Raw genomic sequence first — 21,273 nt, 5'->3', positions numbered from 1 at the left:
GTTGCCAAAGCTCTCCAATATGAAAAGAATAGGCTCTTCAAATGGTGCTGGGACAACAGTACATCCACATGCAAAATAATCAAGTTGGATTCAGCCTACACTTCACACTGTTTATAAGAATCAACTCAAAATGAATCAAATACCTAAATGTAGGAGCTAAGGCTATAGAACCGTTAGAAGAAAACAAGGAGTAAATCTCTATGACCTTATATTAGGCCAACAGTGTCCTAGAGGGGATACTAAAACCACACACAAAAAAACAAGGAAAAATAGATAAATTTTATAAAAATATAGCACTTTTGTGCCTCAAAAGACACTATCAAGAAAATGAAAAGGCAACTCACAGAATCAGAGAAAATAATTTGCAAATTATATATTTGATAGAGGTCTACATCCAGAACACAGAATATTGAAGATTAATATCCATGCATTTATCCCTAGTGGAATCAAAATATGGAGCCACTCTCAAGAATCCTATTTCCTCCTCTGGCCTTTAGTGCCATCTTCTCTTCACCAGGGTTGTGCCTGGGCAAAGGAGAGAAGGAGGGAGAGCGGACTCAACAGCTCAAATTTGAGGGACTTTACAGCAACTGTTTTTCCACTAACCACAATATGAGTGATTGCGTGTTTGCACTATGTATAATTTCCACTTCCCATCAATGCCCTCATTTTACAGATAAACAGTGTGCTGATTCCTCGTTCATTCCTTTTTATGTTTATGGGCTTACCTTAATAAGAATAAAACATGGCAGAGATTTTTATTATTCTGACAGGCTATCTCAGAGTCAAAGTTTAAAAGATACTGTTCTACAATGTTAAAGGAATCATGCTACTGTTCTCCAAACTCTACTGCAAGGCCATAGAACTCCAAACAGCAGGTTACTGGCAAGCAAAACAAGATGAAACAAAAAAAATATACATCAATGGAACAGAATAGAGAGATCAGAAATAGACCCATGCCTTCATGATCAATTAATATTTGACAAAGGAGGCAAAAACATACAATGGGGTAAAGAGAGTCTATTCAATAAAGGGCGTTGAGAAAATTGGACAGATATGTGCAAAAATATGAAACTAAACTTTACGCATACACAATAATAAACTCAAAATGGATTAAACACTTAAAAGTAAGATTCAAAAGCATAAAAATCTTAGAAAAAAACATCGGCAGTAAAATCTCAAACATTTTTCAGCAATATTTTTTTTCTGCTATATTGCCTCTGACAAGGGAAACAAAAGAAAAATGAGTATTGGACTACATCAAATTAGGAAGATTTTGCAAAGCAAAGAAATCCATCAACAAAATGAAAAGTCCACCCCCTCGACAGGAGAACATATTTGCCAATGATACATCTGAGAAAATGTATAAAGAACTTACACAACTGAGCACCAAAAAAAAAAATCCAAACAATTCAATTAATAAATAACCAAAGGACCTGAATAGACACTTCTCTAAAGAGGACATACAGGTGGCCAATAGACCTATGAAAAGATGTTCATCGTCAGTAATCATCTGAGAAATGCAAATTAAAACCACAATGAAATACTACCACATCCCTGTCAGGACGCTACCATCAATAAATCAACAAACAAGTGCTGGCAAGGAGAGGGACAAAAGGAAACCTTGTGCGCTATTATGGGAATGAGGATTGATGCAGTCCGTGTGCAAAACAGTATGAAGTTTCATCAAAAAATTAAAAATGGAATTGTCTTAAGACCCAGTGCTTCCTGAAGCAAATTAGCTTTGTCTGTTTGAAAGATTTGGCCCAAAACAAAGGAGCCCTGTGCCCAACACACACTTACGGTATTGTGATGATCTTCTGAAAGTGATTGTGAAATAGTTTTAGAAATACAGCTCTATTCAAGTCACGTGGTACGGTATAAATTTATTTCTAACACCAGCTAGCTCTGATTCTTCCATTACATTTTCTGTCATTTTAGATGAACCCAGAAACTCAAAATTAACAACTCAGTGCCACCCCTATTATGAGTCCTTTTTCTTTTTCCATTGATTTGAGAGCAAGAGAGAGAGGATGGGGAAAACGAGGGAGATGAAGGGAGAGAGAAGCATTGACTGTTCCACTTATTTATGCTCTCAGTGATTGCTTCTTCTATGTTCTGACTGGGGATCAAATCCATGACCCAGTATGTCAGGATGATGCTCTATCCACTGAACCACCCAGCTAAGGCACGAATCTTTTCTAACCTATCACCACTTTCTACATTGTCTCCCCACTAACTTGATACCCTTCTGTAGAGATGCTGGCATAGCTCTTGTGTGCTTTCCCATCACATCCATCTTCCTCCAGCCAGTATAAAAGTTTCTTGGGGATAAAGTCCCTGTCGAATTCTTCTTGTACCTCCAGCACTTAGAATAGAGCTGACACACCATGAACATGGCACCCAATAAATGTTTTTGAATGAATTCATTAATATTTGTCAACTGTGTTTCCACAGTTTTTTTCCTGTGTTGCCTTCATAACTATAGTGAAACACAGACTCTTATAAGGGACTCTTGGTGTCCCACAATGCTTAGTGAAGGTGGTGAGTTTAACACATTGTACTGACGCTACCAAACCTCCTGGTGGAGGGACCTAATGAGCATGCTCTCTGCTGCATTGCCGAAAGGGAAACTGGCCGTCAGTGTTCTGTCCCAAGTCAGGCATCAGCAAATGAATGAGAGAAGAGGGGAGGCCGCTACAGATGGGCATCTGCAGGAGCTGTCAGTCCAGCTGCAGACACGCCCTAAACACCTGCATCTAACCCAAAACGAATTGTGTGAAACTGGGTTTCTGAACCACAAGACAGTCAGACAGTCTTTGCTGTACTTCAACCTGAGTCTAAAATCCTTTTCAGGCCACTGAACACACCCAGTATAATATGCTGGGGTCACAGAGAAATCACAGAATTTTTCAGCTAAGGGAATAAAACCCACAATCCTTACTGAGTAGTCGTCAGGAAAAATATTGGAATCAGGTTATAGCTATGTATTTTCTTTATGAATATATTTTTCACACAGTGTATTTTCTCATGCCTCAAAGGTTCCATTGCCCAAAGGTAATTAATTCACTTCAGAGGCATATACTTTCTGAAAAACAGTGTTCTGGGTGATCGAGAAGAGAAGTGCCCTGTGGTGGGTTTTTCAGAACTTATTCCGCTTTTCCCTTTAAAAGAGACTCATGGCTGACAAATACCTGGACATTTTGCTTCAAGCCAAACCTAATTCTTTCAGTTCTATGCTGCATACAGATGAGCAGTCAGAAAACTTGCACATGAGCAGGAATCAAAGTGAAATGCACACGTGGAATTTCAAGGACCATTCACATAGCGGAGCAGCAGCACCGCTGGAATTCCTGCAACATTGCTACCTTGAATGTAATTTGCCAGGTACTTTCTATTGCCCACACTGAGGGCCAGCACTGGGGAAAGCAGAGCATGCCACCTCTGAGTCAGACAAGTCTCTCGGCCTCTCTGTACCGCAGTGTTTTTGAAAAATGAATGACTCTTAAGCCACCCTTTTCAGAGTTCAAACTGGGCTTATACTCAGCTAACCAATCACTGTATGATGTTTTTACATATAGCTTTTTACGTGTATTCATCTTTAATTTCACTTACATTTTGTATAAAAACTGCATTCCATGCCAGGCCTTAAATGTTTCTAAGCTCAGTTTTTCTAATGAATTGCAGCTCAGATTTCTATAAAAAAGACAAAAAGAACAAGGATATTCTTTAGGACCATTTATCCTTTGGCTGAGATTCTAATTCACCTATGATAAAACAACCTCAATACCCCTCCATACTCTAAGTATCACTGTGGAAAGTATTTGCTTATGATTCATGCTTTCATGTTTATGCATGTGGTGTATTAGATACAAAACAGTAAGTGCTCAAATACTTGTGTTAAGTGATGTTTATTTTTCTAGAAAGGGTTACAGAACTCCAACATTATTGACATTTTATGCTAGATAATTCTTTGATAAGGGGACTGTCTTGTGCATTGTAGGATGTCGAACAGCAACTCTGGCCTCTGCCCACTAGGTGCCAGTAGCGTACCTTCTGTTCTGACAGCTAAAAATGTGTTTGGATCTTGTCACCTGGGCGCAAAATCACCCTGGTGCAGAACCACTGCTCTAGAAAGGTTCATTCTGATCTGTGAGATAATTCTCACATTAATTTTTGCTACATAAAAGAAGAATTTGCTACATAACTTTAATACCTTTCTAACAAAATTTTAAGCTTTAATTACTGTAACAAAGAGGTTTACAATTAAGTTTTATGAAAATTCTAAACATAATGAAGATATATTTATAACTTACAAATGCTGCAGAAAAGGAAGGGATTCAAATGTATTTTTTTCAATGAACTGGATCTTATTGCATGATAAGTCTCTAGAAAAAGTAAAAGAGATATTGCCTCAATTAGCTACTAGATATCTATTAGTAGAAATAACTGGCAAAGGTTAAAATGATAATACTGAATACTTAGCTGTAGTCTAAACTCTGAACAGAATTGTGATCTGAGCCTTCCACAGCCCCTAACCCTGCCCTCACCTCTCATAAGTGTCTCACCTTCATGATCATCTTAAATAATATATACAACTATAGATCTTGCTAGATTGTGAAGGTGATCTTTTCTAAGAGCAAAGGAATTGACCGGATGACCGTTTGTGGTCTTATCAAGTTTAGATTATGAGCTCCAAATTTTTATCTTCATATATAATTAAATATTTATAACATGAAAAGAACTGGTCTCACATTTACACACACCTTCTTAGTTTAGTTGTTTTTCTAGGTCAGTTCAATACCAGAAGAAATAAAAAATGCCAAGTCTCACATAATTGGAAGGAATTTACTCTTCTAATTGAATCAGAACTTTGAACTAATTCAGAATGATTCTTTCTATATTAATCGAAATTCAATTTTTTACACTGCTTTACTAATTCATAAATTTAGTTGCTTCAGTTGTGCAGTTCTGGGACAACGAAAAACCACACGGTGCTGGATTTTTCTTTGAAAACACCCACTCTTGTCCATTGGTTCCAGCTTAGTCCCTCCCTTCTCATCTGGACGGTGTAACTGTCTTCTGACTGGCGTTTCCATCTCTAGGCTCACCCTTTCTAATCCATCCTGCACAGTCACCAGATCAACTCTCCAGAGTGGTTCTCAAGTGCCAGCCAGCAGCACTCGGGAACTTATTGAAAATACAAATTCTCAGCCCTACTCTGGACAGACTGAATCAGTAACCGTGGCGGTGGAGCTTGAGTTTTAATTCCAAGTGATTCTGTTGTAGGCTGGTTTGTGCTAGAGAGCGGGTGTGATAACATGGTAGCTTGGTGTATTAAACTTGGCCTCCAAACCCCAGAAGATCTGGCTCTCATCTCCTACTCTGCCTACTTGTACTCTACAGGTACTCGCAGTATTTTTTCTTGTTTTGTCTTTCTCCATGCTCCTGTTGCAAACTCATTCTACCCAAGATGTCCGTCTGATGATCCCCAAGGACCCTTCAAAGCCGTTTTCAAAGCGGCATTGCTCTAGTAACATCTTCACTGCTCCAACCGGAAGTCTCATTTTCCTCTGCTGTGTTCCAAAACCAATCTATGCCTGTCGTGGCCCATATGCATTTCTTCTTTTTAACACACTTATTTATGTATCCTATTTCCTCTGAGCATGAACTCTTTGAAAGTATGAACTAGGTCTTGCTCATCTGCATTGTCTATGATGTTTAAAACTCAAGAACATATGCAAACTCAAATTTTGTACAATAACTGGGAAGTAGAGGGAGGAAACTGTTTTTTAAAAAATGCAGTTTTAATCCTTCACGGCCCCCTCCTGTGTGCCTCTGCAGCCTTCCTTCTCCATTGAGCTCTTGTGCATTATGGTCTGAGCTTATGCGTAGACTTTCATGTGGGATCATGAGTTACTAGAAGGGTAGGAACCCTGTCTTACCTTTGTGCTGACAGCACTAGGTACAGTGCTTGGCATATTTTTATTCTGCTTGTTTACAGATTGGCATTTTTTAATGAAAGAAAATACTTATGCTAGCGTGAAATAATTAGCTTACCATGTATTTCACAGTAGATGTAATGAATGACCTAAACTATTTAGCTGTTAGTTACCTCAATTGTTTCTCTTCATTCAATTTGTAAGGCTTGGAACCAGAGGACAGCGATACCCACTGACCAATATGAAAGTGGTTGCCCCTTGAGGCTGGGAATGTTTGATAATTCAAAGGACTATTTTCAGTGTCATGGGAGGCTCTTTACACCCACTTCCCTTTAGCCTTCTCCATTTGCAAAAAGAATATTTGCTAAAGAGCATCATTAATTAGTTTAATAAGAAGTAGTGACATACATAGCTCTGGATGCCATGGACAAAGGATAAGCATTAAGTTTTTATAGCAAAAAGCATTTCTTTATCTCTACATAGATAGAATTGCTAGGCAAGCACTTCTTAAGACAGGAGGCTAGAGAGATTTTTATTTTGTAATAAGTGAAGTTAGAAGCATTTCTGATAGGCTCACTTAGTGTAAAAAATTCTCATTATATTACTTAGCCATCATTTTAAACATTTATTTTTCATACTGGTATAACAATTCCTGCACTGAAATCCTTAACACCAGTCTGTCCTCTTGGTAACTTATCATGTTCTTTACCAGACTCTACATAATTCATCTGCTTAAACATTCAATATGTAAATATTATTCTCTTGTAAATGAAATTATCAAAAAATTCTGGTTTAATGGCATTCAAGTTAATGTAAGTGTTGTATCTTTTCTTGTCTTATAGTGACAATTTGGGGTTAACTTGAATTCCTCCCATTTTACTAAATCAGTATTTTAAAACCTTCTCTGTAAAAGCCAAAGAGTAAATATTTTAGGCTTTGCAGGCCACCAACAGTTTGTCTCATATTCTTCTTTGTTTATTCCTTTTCTTCTTTCTTTTGCTGACCTTTCAAAGTGTGAAAATTATTCTTAACTTAAGGGCTGTAAAATAATAGACAATAGACCCGATTTGTTCCATGGGCTCTAAACTAAATATGAATATAAGCAGATGGTATATGAACACATATAAAAAGGTTCCTATAGGTGCCTATAATTACTCAGACCTCTTACCATTTTTCCTCTATAACTAAAGATGTTTTCTATCTATATGATTAAAAATTTGAAAGTACATAAAAAATATTAAATGCTGGAGATGGGCAGTAGGTCTACATAACTTAGAAATTTTCAGAATTCTATTCCTGAGAGAAATTAAGGAGATTAAATCAGTTACACCCCTATTTATTTTATATATTTTATAGCTAAAAATTATAGAAAAATAAATATAAAAAACTTACAAATATTTGAGAGATAGCAGTCCTTTAAATGAATTTTCTCTTAATTCTGTTATTTCATTTCCACTGAGAATGCTGAAAAGGAAAAGGTTATTTCTGGATCATAATGAAAAATAACTATAACCATTAACTACATAGAAATATCCATGGGGAAACCTGAGTAATGGTGCCATAGAAATACCCTAATTTAATTTGTATTTAATTTAATGATGAGGATCTTTGTTCTGTTTTTATTCAAACTTTCCTTCTCATGTCCTCCTTTATGTCCATCTCTCTCCATCACACACACACACACACACTTCACACAAGTCACTTATTTAATGCGTACTCTCTAGATAACAAAGTCTGTTAGAACCCAATTTTGGCTGGTACCAACACTGGCAGAACTACCATTTGCTCCTCTCTTTTCCCAAAACTTATTATGGAAGTCCCATACAGAACACATTAGGGCTGCAAGTGAAGCCATTCAAGGAGTTCCCTTATTAAAAAAAAAATTCTATTAGGCCCTGGCAAGTTGGTTCATTAGTAGAGCCTCGGCCCAGCGAGTGGATGTCCCAGGTTTGTTTCCCAGTCAGGGCACACAGGAGAAATGACCATCTGCTTCTCCATTCCTCCTCAAATCCTCTCTCTCTCTCTCTCTCTCTCTCTCTCTCTCTCTCTTCCTCTCCAGCAGCCATGGCTCGATTGGTTTGAGTGTACCAGGTCCTGGCACTGAGGATGTGAAAAACAGTTTGATTGTGAGCATGGCTCCAGATGGGCAGAGCATTGGCCCTAGACAGGGGATTCCAGGTGGATCCCAGTCAGGTTCCTGCAGGAGTCTGTCTCTCTACCTCTCTTCTTCTCACTTGGAAAAGAAGGAAATTAAAAAATAAAAATATAAAACATTTTTTTGAAAACTAAAATGTGCATAAAGCACACACAATATAAATACAAACAGCCATGTGACACCATTCATGTCAAGAAAGAACACTGCAGGCCCTGGCTGGTTGGCTCAGTGGTAGAGTGTCGGCCTGGCACGCAGGAGTCCCAGGTTCGATTCCCAACCAGGGCACACAGGAGAAGCGCCCATCTGCTTCTCCACCCCTCCCCCTCTCCTTCCTCTCTGTCTCTTTCTTCCCCTCCCACAGCCAAGGCTTCATTGAAGCAAAGTTAGCCCGGGCACTGAGGATGGCTCCATGGCCTCTGTCGCAGGCCCTAGAATGGCTCTGGTTGCGACAGAGCAACGCCCCAGATGGGCAGAGCATCGCGCCTGGTGGGCATGCCGGGTGGATCCCAGTTGGGCGCATGTGGGAGTCTGTCTGCCTCCCTGTTTCCAATTTCAGAAAAAGAAAGAAAGAAAGAACACTGCAGTATCCCAGAGCCCACAGGATGGTCCTCTCCAATCACAGCCCTTCCTCCGACTCCCATTTAAATATGGTAGCAACAACTGGGTATGTGATGCTACTTTTTCAACTGTAAATTTATACACTCTAAATACAGATCAAGTCTTTATGATAAAAAAATTTAGCAAACAAATGGAAATTTCAAAGACTTAGTATGAAAAATGGCAACAAGAGCCGTTCTAGCACCTGCGACAGAGGCCATGGAGCCATCCTCAGCGTCCGGGCCAACTTTGCTCCAATGGAGCTTTGGCTACAGGAGGGGAAGAGAGAGACAGAGAGGAAGAAGAGGGGGAGGGGTGGAGAAGCAGATGGGCACTTCTCCTGTGTGCCCTGGCTGGGAATCGAACCCAGGACTCCTGCACACCAGGCCGATGCTCTACCACTGAGCCAACCAGCCAGGGCCTATAGTAATCCTTTTTGAGTATAAATACTTGGAAAAACCTATACTTCCCCCTATCACTTAACAAAGGTATATGTGTATCATATAGATTATATACAAAAAGATCATAGTAAATAAATAATGGTGTATGAAGAAATCAAGACAAAAGTAAAGTTGTATATACAATTATCATTTTACAAATATAATCCCTGCCTGACAAGGCGGTGGCACAGTGGACATAGCGTCAGACTGAGATGTGGAGGACTCGAATTTGAAACCCCGAGGTTGCCAGCTTGAGCGTGAAATTACAGACATGACCCCATGGTTGCTGGCTTGAGCCCAAGGCCACTGGCTTCAGCAAGAAGTCACTTGCTCTGCTGTAGCCACCCAGTCAAGGCACATATGAGAAAATAGTCAATGAACAACTAAGGTGAGGCAACAAAGAATTGATGCTTCTCATCTCTCTCTCTTCCTGTCTGTCTGTCCCTATCTGTCCCTCTCTATCCCTGTCACACACACACACAGACACACATTATATATATACAAAACCCTGACAGGAATCCAGTATGGACAGAGAAATGGGTCAAATCCTCAGCTATTATAAAGTAGTCCATTCTGATTGGCTAAAGCCCATAGTCTGTTTGGTGAAAGAGTTTGAGTATCAACTAAAGGGTAACTCAAGGGTATGTATGGATTTTGAATTAATGGGGTTTCTTTTTGTGAAGCTATTTGGATGACAGCATAGTAAGAATTAAGAATACTTTTGTATTGCTTTGAGAGAGAGAATTAGGGAGAAAAACAGTGAGAGAGAGAGAGATCAATTTGTTGTTTCATTTATTTGTGCATTCATTGGCTGATTCTTATTCTTGTAGTGCCCTAACCAGGGATAAAACCCATAACCTTGAAATATGGGGATGATGTCCTACTGAGTTGAGATACCCGGCCAGGCCAAAACACATTTTTTAAATAAGAACAGTAAATTAAACCTGGAATGAATGTTTAGATTGAGTATGAGTCAGTCACCAAAAAATTACCTAAAAAGAAGAGCTTCAAATAAGCAACCAACTGTAACAAAACTCTGATCTGTAGAACTCCACATATTCATTTTGACTAAAGCAAAAATTTTAAAAACTATAGGGAATCAGAGTTAAAGCCACATCTAAAAATTTTCTCACACCAGAAAAACATCAAAGCCTGCCATAAATTAACTTTTAAGAAATGTCCATGTCTGACTTCTGGTCAGGCTTCTTTTCACTAAGGCAAGCTTCTGAATTTCACATATTTGTCATTAATTCTAAATCACTTATACAATTCTCCTTAGCACCTCCTCTGTAACTTCCAGAGAATTGAGAGGCTCAGGGTTTGGGGGGCGATTTTTGAGGACTTAACTATATATAGGATGCAAGCATTTTCTGGAATTGATTCACATTCCTTCCCCAGCTATCTTACTCTCCAAAGACCTTACCAATATTTGAAATTATATCTATTTATTATATTTATCTATTCATTTTTATAGTATATCCTTGTAAACCCCTTGAGAGCTTGGGTATTTTGTCTATTTTGCTCTTGGGCCTATAACCCTGACACATAGAAACATTTCTTGCACATAGAAGATGTTTCATAAATATTTGTCCAGTGACTTCAGAGAGTAGCCGGTGTTAATTTTTAGGTATAGTACTTTTATTTAAAACAAATCATCCATTTATTAGTACTCATGAGGGTAAGTACAGCCTTAAAGGAAAAGATGTGTCTTTCTTCTCCCTTACATCTGTGACTCTTAATCTTTGAAACAAGAGCCCTATAAGAATTTCATATAGCCTATGGGCCCTTTCCCTAGAAAACTGCACTTTCTTGAATACATGCAAAAGTGTGCGTGTCATTCCCATTTGTGGACTTTCTCTTTAGGGCAGATATTGCTGAATAAAACTCAATATACTCGTGGCTCAAAATTCCAAAGGTATGTAGTACACAATCCAAAGTTTTTTCTCCTCCTCCTGACTCTCAGCCTACCCCACCCCTTCAGCTCCTCAGAGAAAACTCACATTATTTATTTCTTGTGCCAAATGACTTTCATTTTTCTTACAAATTTGGGAAATAAAATCTCCAAGTCTGATACTATTATGGGAAATATAAACTATATAGAGTTTTAAAGAAATTCCTATGTAAAAAATAAAACAGCTTGGTTCTTGTATTTTTTCCTTACCAATAAGATAAACTAAGAGAGGAATATTTTACAATGGTCCTAAACCCTATTTTTAGATTACTATGACTATTATGTCTTTTATTATTAATTCAGAAGTCATTTTGACTTATTTATTCAAGAAGAACTAATATGCCACTTAGTTACTTTGAATGTAAATATTTTTTTCCCAAAATCATTTATGTGTCTAAACTAACTTTGCTACAGATCAATAAAAAACAAATAAATAATAGAAAAATGGGCAAAAAAGGACAGGATAAATTTAGAGAAGAGATACTAATGTTCAATAAAATATAAGCAGATATTTAAGTTCACAAGTAAACAGAGAAATTCAAATTTATATGGCACCCCTTTTTATTCACCCATTAGATCAGCCAAAAAGTGGAGACTATCCAGTGGTGGACGGTAGAGGGAAATGAATGCTGTCGTGGCCCACAGATCGCAGTGTAAGCTGGCACAAGTTCTTTGAGGACAATTAAAATGCTATGTCGATATAGTCTGCACCTCAACAATTCCATTTCTAAATATTTATGCGACATAAATACCTGCCAGTGTATACAAAGATGCATGTACAAGAATGTTTGTTGCAGCAATACATGTAACGAGAAAATTGGACATAATCTAAACATCCGTCAGTAGGGTTATTAAACTGTGATACACCCATGCTCTGAAACATTAAGCAGGAGTTTAAGTGAATGGGGAAACCCTCTATGCACCAAGATGGCAACAAACCTAAGACACATCGTTAGGTGAAAAAAGCAAGTCATAGGACATTACCATTGGTGTAAAAAAACATGTGATATGAAAATCATGTGCCATCCCTATTTTGCTCTCTGTAAATATGTAATTAGGCAAGTGTGTGGGAAAAGGTCTAGAAGGATACAGTAAACTCAGAGTGGCGGTTACCCTAAGGGTGGGGGACGAGGGCACATCCGAGTTCTCACGATACCTGTTATTTCATTGTCAGATATTGAAAACGTAATCGTGTATTACTTGTGATAATAGAAAATCAGCTTAAACAGATTCATTGTAAAGAGGGCCTGCCAAATTAAATTTTTTAAATAAACACCAGATTTAATCAACAGAGGTTAATTTGGGATGCAGACAAGGAAACACCTTTTTTCAGAGCTATTGACCTCAAAATACTGGACCAAGAAGGATCTTACAATGCGGTTGGTTCTTTGTATTCATTTTTGGAGGTATATACTCACAGTTTTTCAATGTGGTGGAAGGACTGCCAGGAATTTTCACTCAGTGACACTATGGCATTTCCTCGCAAATCTCTGTGGAAAAACACAGTCAGTGTCCTTGAACAGGCAGGGAAAGAATGAACAGAGTAAGTGAAGCAGCCGTGGCGACCTTGTGGGGAATACTCAAATGCAGAACACACCAGCTTTCTCATTCCACAGCCATCAGCTTCCCGGGTTGCATAATTAATAAAGACCTGATGTGGGGTCGCTGGCACAAATAATGAGGCACCACCTCAGACCTGACCTTCTTATCTGAGACAGGTGCTGCCAGTTAATTACTCTGAGTGCTCCCCCCCACCCAATTACTTGTATCTAAAATGACTCCTTCTACAAATCAATGGGAAAAGATATCACATCAGCAAATAAATATAAAGAAACCTTATGCCAGGCCTCATCAACGCTTTGGCTCAAGCCCTCTGTAAAAATCTCTCCAGGTGTTAGAAGAATAAGGGCAAAGAGAAGTGAAAGGACTAATATGGAAAGATCTCACAGACATATTTGATAGGAAAAGCAGAAATCACCAAACAAGGGGTAAATATCACCTCATTATGGGGAAGAGTTCAAAGGAGAGAGAGAGAAGGAGAGAGAGATTGGAAGGGTACACATACACCAAAATGGTAACAAGAGTGACAGAAAGGGTTAGGTGGAGGCCTGGCCAGATAGCTCAGTTGGTTAGAGCATCGTCCCAATTTGCAAAGGTTGCAGGTTCAATCCCCAATCAGGGCACATACAGGAACAGATTGATGTTTCTGACTCCTCTCTTTCTTCCTCTCTAAAATTAATAAATAAGTTCAAAAGAAATACATAGAAAGAGTTAGGTGGGATTTTCACACTTTATCCAATATACTTTGGTGATGTTAAAAAAAAAAAAATCAAGGCCCTGGCCAGTTGGCTCAGTGGTAGAGCGTCGGCCCGGCATGTGAAAGTCCCAGGTTTGATCCCCGGCCAGGGCACACGGAAACGCCCATCTGCTTCTCTACCCTTCCCCCTCTCCTTCCTCTCTATCTCTCTCTTCCCCTCCTGCAGCAAAGGCTCCATTGGAGCAAAATTGGCCCAGGCACTGAGAACGGCTCCATGGCCTCCACCTCAGGTACTAGAATAGCTCCAGTTGCAACAGAGCAATGTCCCAGATGGGCAGAGCATTGCCCCCTGGTTTGGCGCATGCTGGAGTCTGTCTCTCTGCCTCCCTGTTTCTCACTTCAGAAAAATAAAAAACAAAAAGTAGTAAGAACGTATCCATGAATTACAGATGTTGACTGGAAACTGATCAATTCCTGAGGTTCATTTCAACCACTAAGTCTGTGGATGGCTCTGAATCTTTACCTCTAGCTTTGTCCTCTCTCATCAGCAACAACTCACCTATTCAGTTTATATACAGATTTTTCAGGAAGGTCACAAAAAGTCAAACAGATACCTGTTTACCCCTCTGCCTAATGGACATTTCCACTCAACCAGGAGCCTTCTGGTTGCTTTACACTGAGCAATAAAATACCCAATCTGAACTCATCTCCCTCAGCCTGGCTCTCCTTCCCAATTGCTGTATGTTCACCTGCTACACCACTACCATTCTCCTTGTATCCAGGACAAAATCTTGACAGGGTCATGTTTGACTTTTCTCTTTCCTTAGCTCCCATCTCCCAACTCTAGGCAGTTACTAAATCTTGTCTGTTCTTCCATATAGAGTTCCCAGGATTTTCTTCCTACTCCTGTCACAACCACTCATTTTCAGCACCTTCTCATTTCACACCTAAATTAGCCAGAGCATTTTATCTCCCTGAGTCAAGCATTCCTCTTTACATTGCTCTATATATGAAATCTAAAATAATCTTTATTTTAATCTTCTGTCTCTCTCACTTGAAATCTTTCAGCGGCTCTCCCTGTCTCAGTGTGACTTTCAAACCCCTACAGCTGACAGCCAAGGTTTTGCGTAGTCCTATTTTTCACTGCTTCCTAAGCCAATGCTTTACAGCGAGACTGGCCTATTAATTCCTGATCACTCCCGCAGCCCTGCCTTTGCCTGGACACTACTCAATACTTTTTCTCTAACAAATCATATCCAGCATTTAAGCCCCTGCTGAAGTTCTAGGTTATCCTTGCAGGTTTCCCTGACTTCCACACCCCAGCACCTACAGACTGTGGTGAACTGTCACACCTCTGGTCTGAATCTCTTTTAGAACTTAATCATATATCACCTCCTGTTTTATGCACATTATCTTCCTTCTCATCTCTCACTGTCACAATCCACAATGACATACTTCTGTGGCTCACACAGTATGTGGCCCTAGATTGGGCACAAAATGAGTATTTTATCTAGAAAGCCAGAGACAAAGATAAGTTTCGACATAACTGAGGATTGAATAATGATAATAGCTAACACATACGTATGTTAGGCACTGATCTAAGTTTATATTAACTCAACCAAATATCACAACAATCCTATGAGATGATAACTATCATAATCTTTGTTACAGTTGATGAATATGGGCCTGCCCAGGCGGTGGTACAGTGAAAGAGCATCAGACTGGGATGCAGAGGACCTAGGTTCAAAACTCTGAGGTCGCTGGGTTGAGCACAGGTTCATCTGGCTTGAGCGCAGTCTCACCAGCTTGAGTGCGGGGCTGTAGGCTTGAGCGCAGGGTCGCTGGTTTGAGCCAAAAGGTTGCTGGATTGAGCAAGGGGTCACTCACTCTGCTGCAGGCCCCATCAAGGCACATATGAGAAAGCAACCAATGAACAACTAAGGAGACTAAGGAGCTGCAATGAGGAACTGATGTTTCTCATCTCTCTCCTTCTTGTCTGTCTGTTTCTATCTGTCCCTCTCTCTGATTCTCTATCTCTGTCACCAAAAAAAAAAAAAAAAGTCAATACTAATGAATGACATCCTTGGGTTCAAACCCAGTCACTCTGACTCTAAAACCTCTACTCTTAACCACTATGTTGTATCACCACCAGTGAGATGGGGAGGGGCCACATTCTAAAAGAAATGGATCAAAAGTGGGAGAGTGGAGGTTAAGGAATGAAGTGATGGGCTAAAAAGATGAATAAGGAAAGATAATATGGGCAATTACAAGTAAAATACTAGTAAACAGGAAATAATAGTAAGAAGGGTAATGAGGAATTGATGTTTCCTCATTAGAAGATAAGGGATAGTTGACAAAAGGAAAACCACATCAGTCAAGCTGAGCTGGGGAAGATGTGGGAAGCTCAGGACAACCTCAGGAAAAGGCTGCCTTGTGCAGCAGGATGCAGAGAACAAACGAGGACAGGGGAGTCTTACAAGGTGGTGAAGGTGTCCTTGTCGATGCCGGGCTGCAGCACAGGCACGCTGTGGAGCCTCTGCGTTGAGTCGAGAGCCACACAGGACAGCGTCTCATTTCTGCAGGAGCAGAGCTGACACACGCTCCTGGTGGCTTTGTTTTCAGTCATAGGAGGAACTCGTTCAGATGGTCCTGGTTGTAGAGACTTGGTACCTTCCATGACCCCAGGCAAGGTTGGCTGCCGACTCTGAACAGCCCCCAGATATGAAAGTGCCACCGCAGGGTGTTCTGGAGGAGCTGTAGTCTGCTGCAGGGTGGTAGGTTGTTCAGCCTCCTCCATAGGACGTGGGGTGATGGTGAGCCCCAGGTCCACAGACTCAACCGCAATTGCAGGTGGGGTTGGCTGCTGAGCCTGAGCAGGACCTGGATGGAAAGGTGTCACTGCAGAGTGTTCTGGAGGAGCTGTAGTCTGCTGCAGGGTGGTAGGTTGTTCAGCCTCCTCCATAGGACGTGGGGTGATGATGAGCCCCAGGTCCACAGACTCAACCACGATTGCAGGCGAGGTTGGCTGCTGAGCCTGAGCAGGACCTGGATAAGGAGGTGTCACCGCAGGGTGTTCTGGAGGAGCTGTAGTGTGCTGCAGGGTGGTAGGTTGTTCAGCCTCCTCCATTGGACGTGGGGTGATGGTGAGCCCCAGGTCCACAGACTCAACCGCAATTGCAGGTGGGGTTGGCTGCTGAGCCTGAGCAGGACCTGGATGGAAAGGTGTCACTGCAGAGTGTTCTGGAGGAGCTGTAGTGTGCTGCAGGGTGGTAGGTTGTTCAGCCTCCTCCATTGGACGTGGGGTGATGATGAGCCCCAGGTCCACAGACTCAACCGCGATTGCAGGCGGGGTTGGCTGCTGAGCCTGAGCAGGACCTGGATAAGGAGGTGTCACCGCAGGGTGTTCTGGAGGAGCTGTAGTGTGCTGCAGGGTGGTAGGTTGTTCAGCCTCCTCCACTGGACGTGGGGTGATGGTGAGCCCCAGGTCCACAGACTCAACCGCGATTGCAGGCGGGGTTGGCTGCTGAGCCTGAGCAGGCTTTGGATGAAGAAGCGTTGCCTCAGGGATCTCTGGAGGCTGAGCAGGACCCTCTTCATTACCTGCAGAAAGCTCTGCACTGGCAAAGTGCATTTGGGGTGTAGTTGAGCCCTTCTTTGGAGGCACTTCTATAGGCTCCTCTTCTTCCTCCTCAGGGACTTCTGAGGGCTCTGGATGAGGAGGTGTCACCTCAGGGATCTCTGGAGACACTGTAGTGTGCTGCAGGGTGGTAGGTTGTGCAGCCTCCTCCATTGGACGTGGGGTGATGATGAGCCCCAGGTCCAAAGACTCAACCGCGATTGCAGGCGGGGTTGGCTGCTGAGCCTGAGCAGGCTTTGGATGAAGAAGCGCTGCCTCAGGGATCTCTGGAGGCTGAGCAGGACCCTCTTCATTACCTGCAGAAAGCTCTGCACTGGCAAAGTGCACTTGGGGTGTAGTTGAGCCCTTCTTTGGAGGCACTTCTATAGGCTCCTCTTCTTCCTCCTCAGAGGACTCTGTCTGCAGAGCTGAGACTTCCTTTTGGGAGGGAAATTCTACTTCTCCAGCAGTATATGAGGGCTCTTCGGCAAGGTTTTGTTGATCCTGAGGCCAGGGTTCGGTGAGCCCCAGGGTGGTGGTGGTCAACAGGTTAGGGTCCAGGGCCAGCTCTGGAAGCGGGCGAGCCTGGACCAGGAGCCACAACAGCTGCCACATAAATAGTAGCTGTGGGGCCCAGAAGCGCATCCCGGACATGACGTTCGGGATACAGAGAGCAATTCGCACAATTGGGACACGGAAAGTGACCCACACAAGTAGTTCACAGTATGTGACCTAAGTAAATGAGGTACCAGTACCATGCACTGAGATAAAGTGAATAATTGACACCAGTGTCACAATTGCTCACCGTGTCACAATTGGCAGCCGTGTCATAATTGGCAGCCGTGTCACGCATGCATCTCTTAGCAACCAAGCACCCCCTCCTTTGGTCCCAGCCTGTATTTATATAACCTTTATTACTTTTGGGCTGAGATGACTGCAGAATAGCAAACCTTTCTCCTAGACCTAGAATCACTAGGAACCAAGAAGTCCTTTTCCCCTGCAGAGGGCACAGCTAACTCCCACTGGGTCTCCCCTGAGCCCTCACAGTGAGGCCAGATTGGGCCTGCACACCTGGGTGGCCCAGACTCCAGTGGCACAGGGCTGGTGGGACAGGGGGGCTATTAATGGAGGGGTGGAACTGGGGAATGGTGCAGAGCTTTTCAAGGAAGCCACAGGGCCTCCACCCCAGGAACTCAGAAGTGCTGGTCCAGTTCTGGCAATCTGAACTCCTCCTCCAAGCTGAAAACTCAGAGACATTCTTCTTCCCCTTGGCCATACTGCTCCAGGTAGCTGGCCTACAAAATGAACAGCAGGTGGGGTGGTGGGCAGGCAAAATGTTGCCATTTTCTCAAAATTCTCTGTATCCATGTCTGATTCTTAACTCACCACTCTATCAGATAGGGGCTACCACTGAATCAGTGATGACTCCATAACATTTTTAGATGGGGCTTTGGAGGGTAAGCAATTCATTCTGGAAAAGTGGGTCTGAAATCAAGCGAATAACCACTTTACAAGGGTACAGAAAAACGTCCCCCTCCCACTTTGACTCAACACAGTCCTTAATCTAGAAAAGTAACAATGCCACTTTTCATAGGTCTACCCCATCCATGTGCACACATGGAAAAGTCACTTAAGGTGGAAAACCAGCATGTCACATAATTTTCTTGAAACACTGTAGGTAGCACCCAATTTGCTTCCTTCATAGCCCTTTACACATTCTATTTTATTTTACTCCTGTTTATTGTCTGGCCCAACCTCTAGCATATAAACTCCAAGAAGAGAAGGGCTGCATCTAATTCCCAGTGTCTAGCCCATAGCAATGGTTTTTAAATGGAATTGAGTCCAGGATTGGCCTCATGTAGGGATGGACCTTTTATTGTATCAACTTTCTGAAACCTTTAGCATCAATACTGAATCCCTTCCTCACATATTTCACAGGAAGACAGACTTCTTAAAGCCCAAGACAACACCAGAGCTTTTGCTTTCTGTAGTCATCAGAGCATCCACATTTCAAAGTTCCAGCTACGTATTCTCAGAAGTCCCACACAAGGTAAATTCAAGAACCATTCCATTCCAGTTCTGATTTAATTTTGTTAAATTAGTAAATGCTTGATTCCAAGGACAGGAATTCTCTTTCAGAGTCCTTGGACTCTTCCACAGTCCCTAACTTAGGGTCTTGCATGCAACTGGCAATGCATTTTATTGGCATTCAGTCGGTAACCCCTACTAAAAAAAACCCTCTTAGAATTAAGAGAAGAAAAATACCAAAAACCTACATAGCAGCTTTAAGGTCAAGTACAAGGGTGGGATGTCTGTTACTACTCTTACTATTCATCATTGTTGCAGTCCTAATCAATTTAATAAGTAAAAAAAGGAACTATTTGACAGAGACAAAACATATTTAATTATGAGATGATGTACAACCTAAAAAGCCCAAGAGCATTGACTAAAATTTTATCTCAAGAAACACGACAATTCAGTAAGATGGCTAAATCCATAATCAAGAGCTCAACGTTCAAATTTCAATAGCTTTCCTATATCTCACAAATAACTTAGAAAATGAAAGAAAGAGACCATTTCCAATATCAATAAAAATCCACAGAGTAACAAAAAATAAACTTCAAAGAAATGTCTAAGACCTACGTGATGGAAACGTCAAAACTCTTCTGAAGGACACTAGGAAGAATACACAACATGAGATATCGCTTTCCTGGAATGTTGTAAAGATGACAATTCTCCTCTAATTAACCTACAAATGCAATGCAATCCTATTCAAATTACAACACAGTTTGCTAAAAAAAACTGGCCAGCTGACATCTGGTAGAGAAAATATTCAAGAATAGCTATGAAATGTATGAAAAAGTAAAATAAAAAGCAGGAGCTTATCCTACCAGATAAGAAAATGTGTTATAAAGGAACTGGAATCACCTAGTGATGCTGCTACTGGTACAGAAACATCTCTGCTCTGCTCATGATGTGTTGACCTTGGTATTTCATTCTTAAAAGACTATTTACCATATTTTTAAATTTTCAAGAGAGTGGCATGCCTTATATTGCCCCCCTTCCAAATGCTAACAAATCTGACAGAAAGACTAGGACTAGTGGGGCTGGAGTACTCAGGGAGGCTTTATGAGGAAAGATGACCTTGAGCTGACTTTTCAGAGATACATAGGACTTCCATGTGCAGAGCAAAACAAAGGAATTTTAGATGGCCAAAGGCACAAACAAAAGTAGGAATGGGCAGAGTGTGGCTAGATTATGGTGATTCCAGCTGCTTTGGCTGGAATTGAGTGCTGGCTTGACCACTGGAAAGGTAAACAAGGTAAATTAGTAGGGTAGAGTCACGACTGTCAGCTTATTAAATCACTCTTTGAATGGTAGCTCTTACATGCTGAGAAAATAAAACATTATGAAATTGAACAAAAAGGACACAAGTCAACTCCAAAAATATTTATGTTTATAAAAAAATAGAACATGCAAACTGTACAACCACATATTTAAGAATATATATTGCTTCAGTTGCCTATTTGAACATAACAAGCCAAAATTTCAATAGATTAAAACAAACAACTACGTATTGTTTCTTGAGAGTCTTTGGGTCAGAAATATGGGCTGAGCTAGGTCAGGTGGACCATGTGGTATTGCCTAGGTTGCATGCTTGGATGTCTTCAGCTGTTGGCTGGGCTTCTAGAAGCTCCCAGAAGGCTTTGTTCACATTTCTGGAGACCTTGTGCTCCTCTGTGTGGTCTCTCTCCCTCTCTATCTCGTATTATTTCTTCACCACCCACTCATAAGTTCCTCCCCTTCCTTCCACCTCTCCATGAGGTCTCTCTCTAGCAGGATATCTGGACTTCCTTTCAGCATGGGTGTCTGGCTTCCAGGAATGAAAACTGAAGCTTCCATGTCCAGAGGCGGATTAAGGATGGTTTAGGCCCCAGGCACAAAAGGAAATATTGGGCCCCTTATGTTAGAAAAAAAAGTGTAAAGTTGAGGTTTTGTGGGGCCCTTCAGATGTCAGGGCCCAGGGCACACAGGGTGCACCCACAGTTAAATCCACCTCTGTCCCTGTCTCTTAAAGGCTAGACCCAGAACTGGCATAACTGTCACTTGAAGCACTTTCTATTGGTCAAAGCAAATCACTTGGTCATTCTGGATTCTAGGGGAGGGGAATAGACACTTCCTCTGGAAGGTGTTGTCACGCGCACATACAGTGAAGGGAGAAGTGATGGCTTCCATCTTTGGAGACTGCCACATATAGGAAACACATCATTTTGGCTGCCTGTGAAGAGTAGAGGAATCGGTGTTGGGAAAGTAA

The 21,273-nt window shown here is 41.4% G+C and overlaps 1 protein-coding gene across 1 annotated transcript in view; it reads right to left on the bottom strand.

Moving 5' to 3' along the window:
• Positions 1–17,612, bottom strand: part of LOC136392261 (leucine-rich repeat-containing protein 37A2-like) — a 36,772-nt gene extending 19,160 nt beyond the window's left edge. The window contains exons 1-5 of the mRNA XM_066364331.1: positions 15,820–17,612; positions 12,504–12,575; positions 7,335–7,406; positions 4,317–4,388; positions 3,616–3,696 (exon numbers count right to left, since the gene is read on the bottom strand). Coding sequence (XP_066220428.1) covers positions 3,616–3,696; positions 4,317–4,388; positions 7,335–7,406; positions 12,504–12,575; positions 15,820–17,612 — 2,090 coding nt within the window. The remainder of the gene's footprint in view (positions 1–3,615; positions 3,697–4,316; positions 4,389–7,334; positions 7,407–12,503; positions 12,576–15,819) is intronic.
• Positions 17,613–21,273: the final 3,661 nt, after the last annotated feature.

This window comes from Saccopteryx leptura, chromosome 2 (assembly GCF_036850995.1).
Source record: "Saccopteryx leptura isolate mSacLep1 chromosome 2, mSacLep1_pri_phased_curated, whole genome shotgun sequence".
Lineage (NCBI taxonomy): Eukaryota > Metazoa > Chordata > Mammalia > Chiroptera > Emballonuridae > Saccopteryx > Saccopteryx leptura.
The sequence above is the reverse complement of the archived record's forward strand: the minus strand, read 5'-3'. Positions and strand labels throughout refer to the sequence as shown.